The sequence below is a fragment of the Balaenoptera acutorostrata genome, unplaced genomic scaffold (genome assembly GCF_949987535.1).
Source record: "Balaenoptera acutorostrata unplaced genomic scaffold, mBalAcu1.1 scaffold_974, whole genome shotgun sequence".
Classification (NCBI taxonomy): domain Eukaryota; kingdom Metazoa; phylum Chordata; class Mammalia; order Artiodactyla; family Balaenopteridae; genus Balaenoptera; species Balaenoptera acutorostrata.
The window spans coordinates 81,233-91,429 of record NW_026646304.1 but is presented as its reverse complement, the minus strand read 5'-3'; the positions used below and the strand labels follow the sequence as shown (position 1 = coordinate 91,429).

The following is a 10,197-nucleotide window of genomic DNA, read 5'->3' as shown; positions in this document are numbered from 1 at the left end:
TTCTTGGAATACGTGTGAAAAACACCAGAAACGCTCAAAAATGGGCATAATAGAAGACACCTCTCAGGCTGCAGGTATTCTCCAAGGGAATGAAGACTAACCTGTCAGCAATGAAATGTCGTGGTATTTCTGTGTACATAAACTATGTATCTAGACGTTCTGGTGTGTGAATGCATCAGTAGGCAAAGAGGTTGATAATGTATTGACCCAATGCCTCTATAACGATAGTTATTTTGAATCAATTTCCCCGAAGTTTCAACATTCATTCATTCATTCATTCAATAACCGGCTCAAATCCAGTTCCACCTCCACCACCAGTACACCCTTAAGCAAGTCATAGAACTTTTCCCAAACTGTTTTTCTCTGTTATGCTGATAACCAGAGGCTTCCTGCAGGAACACGCAGGGTCTGGCACACAGTTGGTTCTCACAATGGGCAGCTGCTGTTAATATTGTTGTTGTTCACTCAGGACCAGGAATGCCCCCAATTTCCTGATTGCTCACAGCGCCCCTCCCACCCACCTCTGGAGCCCTTGATACCGTCCAGGGGTGCGTCTGCTGAAGTGAACTGTGCGTGAATCCATGTCTTCCAGATGCCGGAGGCCCCACTTACATGTATGAGTTCCAGTATCGCCCAAGCTTCTCATCAGAGATGAAACCCAAGACGGTGATAGGGGACCACGGGGATGAGCTCTTCTCGGTCTTCGGGGCTCCATTTTTGAAAGGTGATGGCCCTTTGGTGACTACAGACTTGGAGTTAGGAGATCTGGGTTCAAGTCTTGGTTTGGTGGCCTTGGGCAAGTTCCTCCTTCTCTCCAGGTCTTAGTTTCCTGAATTCACCATAACAGGGTTGAAGGACAAAGAGTCCCAACCTTTCTCTTGCTCTAATGTGCATGGTGGAGAATGTGTATCCTTGCGCCCTCATCCATGGTCACTCTAAGAATCCAGACCTGGGCATCAGTAAGACAGGAGGTGGGTCACCTGCAGGGCCCCGCTCAGGGCTAGAATGCCACCACTCACTTTGCACTCACAAGAGCATATCAGAATGTACGTGAGAGTAAGGTTAGAATTGCTCTTAACCTTGAATCAGGACTAATATGTGTCTGTCTGTCCAACCATCTATCTATCTATCTATCTAAAACTCATATCTTTTAAAATTAAATATGTTTAGGATTAGGATACTATTTTAAAGAACACCTCTCACAGATGTCTCTCATGTCTTAACCCTCAGCAGTTACAGACAACTTGTGTGTGACACAACCCAGGGCTGTTCATGATACCCAGTGCCTCTGGGCACTTTCTGGATGGATGACTATTTGGGGACCTTGCAGCTTGGTTATTTTTCAGATTCTATGAAAATGTGTGTGGGTGAAGGAGATTGAGAAGAGACCCAAAGGAGAGCATCCTGGGAGGTGGGGTTACTGTAGCAGAAACCCTGGGGTGTGGCCCTGCGACCCTGAGGCTGCAGGGGCAGGAGGGTGGGCACAGAAGACCAAGGCAGCCAGTTTATGGATTGACTACAGCCCTTCACTGAGCCCGACCTAGGTCAGTAACTGTCAAGCTTAAAGTGCACTTGAATTACCCAAGATCTTCTTAAAATGCAGGTTTGACTCAGTAGGTCTGGAGTAAGGGCTCCGTTTCTGAATTTCTAACAAGTTCTCAAGGGCTGCTGCTGCCCCTGAACCACACTTTGAGTAGCAATGGCTTCGTCTCCTCCCCACAGATGGTGCCTCCGAAGAGGAGACCGATCTCAGCAAGATGGTGATGAAATTTTGGGCCAACTTTGCTCGGAACGGGTGAGCTGGTGGCAAAGACGGAGCAGGGCTGGGAAGGGTCAGGGCGTGTCTGCTGGGTGGGAGGAGCTTCCAACGTGTGATGGTCAAACTCCCCGCCCTGTGACCTCTGACGTGAGGGCTCCCTCAGTGGACAGGCTGCCCGGGAGATGGTCAGCCTCCTGTCTCTGGAGGCATATGAGCCTTTGGCAGAGATGAAGCCAGGGGGTCCCTGACAATCTCTGAGGGTTGTTGGGACCACACAGTAGCTTTGGGGAATTTCTATGTGATTCTGTTCCCAGGAATCCCAACGGGGAGGGGCTTCCCCATTGGCCAGTATATGACCAGAAAGAAGGGTACCTTCAGATTGGCGTCACCACCCAGGCAGCCGAGAAGCTGAAAGACAAGGAAGTGGCTTTCTGGAATGAGCTCCTACCCAAGGAGGCGACAAAGCAGCCACCCCAGTTAAAACATGCTGAGCTGTGAACGGGAGGCTCAGCTGGCCTTGGGGGCTTGTGGGACCCCAGACAGGGGTATTCTGTAGAAGGTGTTTGTGGGCCAAAGAGGCATCTTATTGTGGAGGCTGGGAAATTATCTGATGGGAGTAGCAGAGGTCAGGGAGGGGGAGTTTCTGTTTCTGTGGCGTCAATTTTGGAAATAAATGTTCTTTTGGAGACCAAGTCAGTGTCTTTGTCTTGGGCTGGAATTAAGTCATCCTCATTAGCGAGAGAAGGATGAGAGAGGCCACCACTGGCAGGAAGGTGACTCGGACAGCTCTGGCTTGGCCTCTGGACAGGAAGAGTCCAGTGGGCTGGGCCCTGGGAGGGGCTGAGGGGAACATTGCATCTGCTCTATGTCTCTGGCCGTCAACAGCTGCAGTAAGTGGATGTGAGGGAACCAGAGTGCAGTGTCCCTCTCCTCCATGTGCAGCCGCCTGTAGACGTGGAGGGGGCACAGACCGAGGATGTACCTGGAGTGGGAAAGAGGGGGACTTGCCATGATGACACTGTGGCCCTGTTGTGTGGCCCTTACTGACCCTCCCACAGGTCTACAATTCTTTCTTCAATTTACACAGTATCCTCCCAGGCCCCTCCCTGAGGCCGTCTCTTCCAGCAATTCCTCTGAACCCTTTCTGCAGCCTGGACCACATCAGGTCCAAGCAGTGACCACCTTGAAGTGAGTCCCTGAAGTGTCACCTGAAAACTGACTCTTTCAGAATCCCTGGGGTGACATCTGGCTCCTGGGATATAGAAAGCTCTAAGGAATGCCAATCCCACCTTAACAGAAAGAAAAAAGTGGATTATCCTCAAAATCATGACTTTCTCTGACTCATTCAAAGAGGTTGCAAGGCAAACAATTACCCTGAAATCTCGGGGAAGACGGGCACTTTGGAGGAAAGATGGGAAGTGAACACTGGCTTACCGTCTGGCCACAGGTAGAAGATGGAATCACCATATGTGTGAGTACAATTACTCTAAAAATTCGAATCAAAGGCTAAAGGCCAAATGTGGGTGAGTATGAGAGTATGAAATCCTAAAAACCACACACCCACAGGGAATTTACACTTGTTGCAGGCCCTTCTCCATGGACCTCTATCAGGGACCCGTGAGAAATACTGGGAACCGGTAGTAAGACGAGAGAAAACCTGCCTCAAGGGTGCATGCTTCAAGCTCTGCTCAGGCACTTCTCCCTTAAAAAATAAAATCCCCAAACCACTGAAGAAAGGTCAGCAAACCCACTTCCCTTGGGGCCCAGGGAAAGACCTATTGTGGCTGAGGAAAAGGAAAATTTTAGAACTTTATATACCTATACAAAATTTTGGGCTTCTCTGGTGGCACAGTGGTTAAGAATCCGCCGGCCAGTGCAGGAGACAAGGGTACGAGCCCTGGTCCAGGAAGATCCCACATGCTGCAGAGCAACTAAGCCCGTGTGCCACAACTACTGAGCCCACAAGCCGCAGCTACTGAAGGCCAAGTGCCTAGTGGCCGTGCTCCTCAACTAGAGAAGCCACCACAGTGAGAAGCCCGAGCACCACAACGAAGAGTAGCCCCCGCTCGCCGCAACTAAAGAAAGCCTCCGTGCAGCAACAAAGACCCAATGCAGTTAAAAATAAATAAATAAAAATAAATAAATTTATTTTAAAAAGGAAAAGAAAATGTTAAGTAAAATGTTAGTGCAGGTGACAGCAGAAATGGTAGGCATCCTCCTGCAACTTTTTGAAGGACAGGGACAGTCTTGATCCTGGCTTTATATCTCAAGTGCCAACTCCTCTATTCTGGTAAAGATGATAAACCTCTCTGGGAATTGGCACACGCTCACATGATTGATGAGGACGACACGGGACACACAGCTATTCACAACAGCACTGTCTTATTGGTTTGTAAGTAGGAAAATATCGCCTAAAATATGACTGATAATAATAAAGTAATAGCTAATATTTTGGTTACTTACTGTGTGCCAGGCTTACAACTAATATTGTTGCATCTATTAAATTCTTAAATCCTTTTAAATTATGACATCCTAATTTGTTGCATAGATAAATTCGTAAATAACCAGGCGCTATTATTTTACACTTTCACAGCAGTGGAGAATGACCAGAGAGGTTATGTCCCATGGCTATATGTGGCACAGATGGGACTGGCCCTCCTGCAGGCTGACTGCAGCCCCCCGCCCAACCGGACAGCATGTCATCCCATGAAAGGTGAGGACACTGAACACCTGGCCCAGAGGCAGCAGTGGGAAAGCACTGAGCAGCTGGCAGTCAGAACCCTCTGCACAGCTCTGTGACCTCTCTGGGCTTCAGCCTCCCACCTCTGCAGCCAGGAGCACAGCTGGACTGTCTCCGAAGACCCTTGCGGCCCTGAAAAAGGAGAGGCCGGATTCAGCCTCCAGTGATGTCACAACCGGCACCATGTGGCCGGGAGGTGAGACAGCTGTAGTGCAGGTTTAGTCCTTTGAGTCTAGGCTGTGTGCCCTTGGGTAAGTTGCTTAACCTCTCTGGAATTGGCACCGTCGCTCCAGACCATGCAGGTTCACTGAGTGTGTCCAAATGCTGTGGCGGTGACTCGTTGCATGGGGCTTGTTGGAGGAGATCCCCACGCCCTCTGGCACTGGATAAGCAAGGTTCCTATCCATCTCTGCCCTCACCATGGGCTTGCTTGCAAACCAGGGAGCCTTTCTCCAGGAGCTTGTTGGGAGCTAAAGGATTCTCCGTGCACAGATGTCAGTGTGGAGATAGCGATCATACAGGACACCGTTCGGGAAGCCCGAGCTGGGAGCCAGGCCACTGTCTCGCTTATTCCCCCTCTTGGAAATTAATCTTTTCTATAGAAAGGAGGAAATGAAATCTCAGAGAGTATCAGTGACTTGCCAGGTCAGGAAGTGGCACGGTGGCTGTGAACCCGGGTGCCTGACACCAGCACCCACGCACGCAGCACGGGCCGGCTCCCGAAATGCCCTCTTCACACAGGGCACCTGTGGCCGATCTTGGTCCTGACTTCTGAGCCTCTTGTCTCCTCTTTCTCTTGGAGTGCCCATCAAATAGGAATTCCCTCCCCAGACCGCCAGGGGGCGCAGCACCTGAACTATATCACCTGTTCCCTCAGCACACACGTCTTGCTAAGAAACACCACCAGGCCCTCCTCACTGCAGCACCACCATCACTCCGCAGAGGAACACGTGAAGTCCTCCTCCTGAAACCAAGTCTCCGGGAAACGGCTGGGAAATGCCCACCAAACAAATCCAAATCACTTTCGGGGTGTCAGGTAGCCACGGGCTGGATTTTGAGGGAAGGGGAGATGTCAGGCTGATCTAGGGAGGCACTGGCGAAGATTGAGGGCCAAGCCCCTGCAGGGAGCTGTCAGGGGTGGCGAGTGTCCTGTCCGTAGCCCTGGGCGAGCCAAGACTGATGTTGCCTGTGGGGAGGCAGGCGGCAGAGCTGCTCCAGGCGTGTGTGGTCCACACAGTGGGGCATGTGTGAAGTGTTCCCGGGACTCAAGCACACATTCAATGTACGTGCAGCATATGAGAGCCTCTAATTTTCAGAATTGCTCCTCCACGTGTTAAGGTGATTTTACGTGTTGAAGGGGAAAATGGGTTTCCCATACCGTGTCCTTTTCCATTTTTTTCTTAGCGATTCTTTTGACTGACCAGGGTGAAAACTGTGGCAGAAAATACAAATAGGTCTTTCCAGGGTGTGTTAGACGCAAGCCCCGTGTAGAAGTCAAACAAGAGGGGTGTGGGATTCCATCCCCTCTGGGTGCTTTTCCAGGCTCTCATCACCGAGGACTGAGTTTGGCAGGGGCCCCCAGAGAAGGAAAATGAGAAACGGACCACTTGCTCTGCAATCCATACTCCTAAGGGGAATAGAGGGAGTGCGTCCTCTGTGTGTCCGATGCCCTGTGTCTTCTGGGCGAGGCTTTCATTTGGAGCTGAGAACCTGAAGCTCAAATTAACCTAAGCGGCTAAGACGCTCCGTGTGTGTGTGTGTGTGTTTTGGGGGGTGGGGGAGGGTACTCTTTGGTCCAGAGCCGAGGTCTCTGCGCTTCCAGCCCAGTTCCCCACGCCAGCCCTGATGGGCGCGGAGTCTCTTTGTCCAAGACAGACAAAGGAAGACAGAGCCAGAATGAAGTCAACAACTTTTATTACAGCTCACATATTTCATAGAAAAAGGAATGTAGCGTCAGGTCCGGCTGTATGAAAAACGGTAAAATGCAGGTTCGTCCTGGTTGCTCTGTTGCCACCCGGGGCAGGCTCTCCGCGACATCAGGCACAGCAGCTGCACTTGTCCGAGGCCCCTTTGCAGACGCAGCCCTGGGCACACTTGGCGCAGCCCACGGGGCAGCAGGAGCAGCAGCCTGGGGAAGCGAGGGCAGCGTGCGGTCGGACCACGCGTTGTCCGGAGCCACCCTTCCCAGCAGCAGGCCTGGCCCCAGCTGCCCTCAGGCCCAGACCCTGAGTTTAGGATGGTGTCCTCTGTCCTGAGATAATTGCTCTCAGACACTCCGTTCAGGTTGCCTGCCCCATCGGTGCCCAGGACAGGGCACAGAGCCTTGGAGAGACAGTGAGCAGGGCCTCTGGGGACAAGAGAAAGCCAGCGCCCAGCACCGTCAGTGCTGTGAGCAAAGTCCTCAGGATCAAAGTGGAGGCAAACCCCTGACAGAGCAGCTCCCGCTCGGGATAGGGAAGCTCTGGGCTGCTTCGACAGGAAGGGGCTGCCCCAGGTCTGAGAAACCACACACGGTCACTAGTTCATGTCCCTAAAGTGCTTCAGTCCCTGAGAGGATTCAGAAGCGTGACTCAGGAGGCAGGAGGACTAGTTCTACTGACAGGTCAGAGGTTGCTTGTTAATGACCCGTCTGGGCCTCAGTCTCCCTGTTCTCTAGTGCGCGCCTGGGTCTCGGCCATCTGGAAGGTGATTCCACCTCTGATTGTGAATCCCTTCCTGGTGAGGGGGGCGGGGGTGGGGGTGGGGGTGGGGGTTACCGGGAAGTTTGGTCACTGTCCTGCTCCTGCCTGCTGAGCTCTGGGCTCCCTGCTCGCACCCAGCCCAGACCCCGCATTCCCAGAGAAGGCCCCGCACACTCACTCTTCTTGCAGGAGGTGCATCTGCAGGCTTTGCAGGTGCAGGAGCCAGCGCAGCTGCAGGAGCCGCCTGCCAGGAAGGGAAAGGCCCGCGGTGAGCAGGGAGAGGGATGCAGGAGCTACAGCAGACGGTCAGCAATGCCTCCCTGAGCCCTCCTCCTCTGTCAGGACCCAGCCCTGGGAGCTCGTGTCCACTCAGGCAGATAGAGAAGCCCCAGCTCCTCTCTTCTGGTCCAAGGAGAGTAGGTCCCCTCCTGATGGACTCCACAGGGAAGGTCCCAGGCTCCAGACCCAGCCCAGGCTGACTGGGGCTGGGGGCCAGGGCCCATGGCCTGAACCCCGAAGAGGCGATGTCCCCTCCTCCCCTCAAGTCCTGGCAGCTCCGAGGCCTCCTCCAAACACTGGGTCCCGGTCTAGCAGTCCCCTGACCTGACCAGCTGGGTGACCTCAAGAAGGAGAGCCTGCAGCCTCCGTGCCCTCAGTGTTAACGGAGAGGCAAAGGGAGACTGACATGCTCTCAGGAGCCTGGCTAGCAAGAAAGCCCTGGACCCGTGACAGGAGTCCTCCTGAGCTCCAACTCAAAACCCTCCCTTCTCGTCCTGTGCCTGGGAAGGGGGGCATCCTAAGGCTCAAAGCCAGGGTTCCCTTACCAGTGGGGCAGGAGCACTTGGGGTCCATCTGGAGGAGGAGTGAGGCCCGAGGTCCAAAGCAAGGGGCGAAGCGGCTTCACTGGTCCGGTGGGGGGCGTGTGGGAGCCAGGAGCCCGTGGGCTCAGTTATAGGCCGAGGAGGCGGCCCGGGCGCAGAGGCCCCGCCCCCGCCTTGCACCCGCCCCGCGGATCCGCGCCCGCGCCCGCGCTCGCGCTGCCCGCGGCGCCCTGGGCCGGGCTGTGAGCAACACGCGGGGCCGAGCGCACGATTCCACTTCGGTGCCGGCTGGAGCGGAGGAAGCGGGTGCCGTGCGGTAAGCGGTGTCCCAGCCCCCTGGCCGCCCCTTCGCAATGTGCCCGACGGGAGCAGCCCCCCCTGTTGCCGGGTTGTGCGGGAATCCAGCTCCCGCGTACCTCCGGTCTTCCCCGCCCCAGGCCGCGCGCCGCCGGCCTCCGGGTCGCCGTTTCCTGCAGCCTGAGAACAGCCCCCGCCTCCCGCTCGTGTCCCTGGCTTGGCCGGAGCCGGGGAGCGGTGTCAGAGACCGCAGGCGCATGTGACCCTCACCGCCGTTTCGCCCACCCTGTGTGTCCCCAGGCGTTGGCAGCCCCGGTCCCCACCACGGTCCTTTGGAAGCACTTTTCCGGTACCGTCTCCTGTAACCGCCCCGCGATGAACATTGCCTTCAGCCGCTAGTCGTCACTTGTGTTTTCCTTTCCTGGAGGGATCATGGCGCATTTCTCCGGGGGCTCCTTTGCCTAAACTTTCCAGGGGCGCTCCTCACCGTGGCCGGTCCACCCCACGCCAGGGTGGAGGTTCCCTAATCATGGGGTGCTCCCCAGGGAAGGCATCATTGTAGGCGATAGGCAGACCTGGCATGAAATAACAAAGCGGGACAAGTGGACAGTTCCCTTTGGGTAGTCCTGACGATTACACACCATGGAGTCCATGCCAAGCCTTGTTAATCACTTTTGCTCTTTGAATTGTCACACCCACCCGGAAGGGAGCTAGTAGTCAGGAGCCCGTTCCCCAAAGGCCAAACTACCTACAGTACGAGGAGGCTACAGTAAAGGCAGGCACACAGTGCTGGGGAGCGGTGCCCTGCTTCTGTGTTCTTGTGGCTTCGCAGCTGAAAGAGAGAGTCAGTGAGAAAGCTCCCCTTTGGCCCAGAGCTGTGTCTTCAGCCCGTCTCTACCGTGTCCAGCTCAATCCTGGGGGGGACCGAAGTGACAGAATAGGAATGTATTTATGCTTTTGTGGCTTCCTTCTGACTCTCTCCTTCAGCAGTGTTCAAGAGGTTTCTTTTGGTATAACATATTTCAGAAAATCCCTGAAAAGAAAATGGTAAGGAAATCCTGGTGCAGGTGACAGCAGAGATGGCAGGATCCTTCTGTATCTGTTAGGAGGACACCGACTGTCTTGCTCACGGCTTTCTATCTGTAGTGTCAATGGCTCTTTTGCGTGAAGGGAGGATAACCCCCTCAGGGGAAGTGGTCCCATGCTCACAGGGTTGATGAGGACGACCCAGAACACAGAGCTAAACACACCATCCTTGCGTGCGTGTCTGGAAGGAGAACAATGTCTCCTAGGCTAATGATAACAAAGAAATAAATAAATAGGTGATATGATAGATTGCTCACTGAGTGCCCAGTATATTCTGACATTCTTTGCATGTATTCAATTCTTTCATCCCGAGAGAGCCAGACACTATTTTTTTGCCCTTTAGAGCAGAGGAGACTGAGCCACAGAGAGGTTATGTCCCATGGCTATATGTGGCACAGATGGGACTGGCCCTCCTGCAGGCTGACTGCAGCCCCCCGCCCAACCGGACAGCATGTCATCCCATGAAAGGTGAGGACACTGAACACCTGGCCCAGAGGCAGCAGTGGGAAAGCACTGAGCAGCTGGCAGTCAGAACCCTCTGCACAGCTCTGTGACCTCTCTGGGCTTCAGCCTCCCACCTCTGCAGCCAGGAGCACAGCGGGACTGTCTCCGAAGACCCTTGCGGCCCTGAAAAAGGAGAGGCCGGATTCAGCCTCCAGTGATGTCACAACCGGCACCATGTGGCCGGGAGGTGAGACAGCTGTAGTGCAGGTTTAGTCCTTTGAGTCTAGGCTGTGTGCCCTTGGGTAAGTTGCTTAACCTCTCTGGAATTGGCACCGTCGCTCCAGACCATGCAGGTTCACTGAGTGTGTC

At 54.2% G+C, this 10,197-nt stretch overlaps 2 protein-coding genes across 2 annotated transcripts; one reads left to right on the top strand and one right to left on the bottom strand.

The window, feature by feature from the left end:
- The first annotated feature begins 576 nt into the window (after positions 1 to 576).
- LOC130706871 (liver carboxylesterase 1-like) lies at positions 577 to 2,451 on the top strand. Its single transcript, XM_057539541.1, has 3 exons — positions 577 to 724; positions 1,723 to 1,795; positions 2,074 to 2,451. The coding sequence occupies exons 1-3, from the start codon at positions 613 to 615 to the stop codon at positions 2,255 to 2,257; spliced, it is 369 nt and encodes a 122-aa protein (XP_057395524.1). The 5' UTR covers positions 577 to 612; the 3' UTR covers positions 2,258 to 2,451.
- A 3,945-nt stretch (positions 2,452 to 6,396) lies between these two features.
- LOC130706861 (metallothionein-1E-like) lies at positions 6,397 to 8,172 on the bottom strand. Its single transcript, XM_057539531.1, has 3 exons — positions 8,005 to 8,172; positions 7,359 to 7,424; positions 6,397 to 6,627 (listed from the first exon to the last, which is right to left on the bottom strand). The coding sequence occupies exons 1-3, from the start codon at positions 8,030 to 8,032 to the stop codon at positions 6,536 to 6,538; spliced, it is 186 nt and encodes a 61-aa protein (XP_057395514.1). The 5' UTR covers positions 8,033 to 8,172; the 3' UTR covers positions 6,397 to 6,535.
- Positions 8,173 to 10,197: the final 2,025 nt, after the last annotated feature.

What these genes read in the sequence shown, in the direction of transcription:
- LOC130706871 (XM_057539541.1), top strand. Translation starts at nt 613, where the DNA reads ATGTATGAGTTCCAGTATCGCCCAAGCTTCTCATCAGAGATGAAACCC. An exon ending in CGGGGCTCCATTTTTGAAAG is followed by an intron (nt 725 to 1,722) that starts GTGATGGCCCTT and finishes TCCTCCCCACAG; the next exon opens with ATGGTGCCTCCGAAGAGGAG. An exon ending in GCCAACTTTGCTCGGAACGG is followed by an intron (nt 1,796 to 2,073) that starts GTGAGCTGGTGG and finishes TTCTGTTCCCAG; the next exon opens with GAATCCCAACGGGGAGGGGC.
- LOC130706861 (XM_057539531.1), bottom strand. Translation starts at nt 8,032, where the DNA reads ATGGACCCCAAGTGCTCCTGCCCCACTG. An exon ending in CAAGTGCTCCTGCCCCACTG is followed by an intron (nt 7,425 to 8,004) that starts GTAAGGGAACCC and finishes CCTTCCTGGCAG; the next exon opens with GCGGCTCCTGCAGCTGCGCT. An exon ending in ATGCACCTCCTGCAAGAAGA is followed by an intron (nt 6,628 to 7,358) that starts GTGAGTGTGCGG and finishes TCGCTTCCCCAG; the next exon opens with GCTGCTGCTCCTGCTGCCCC.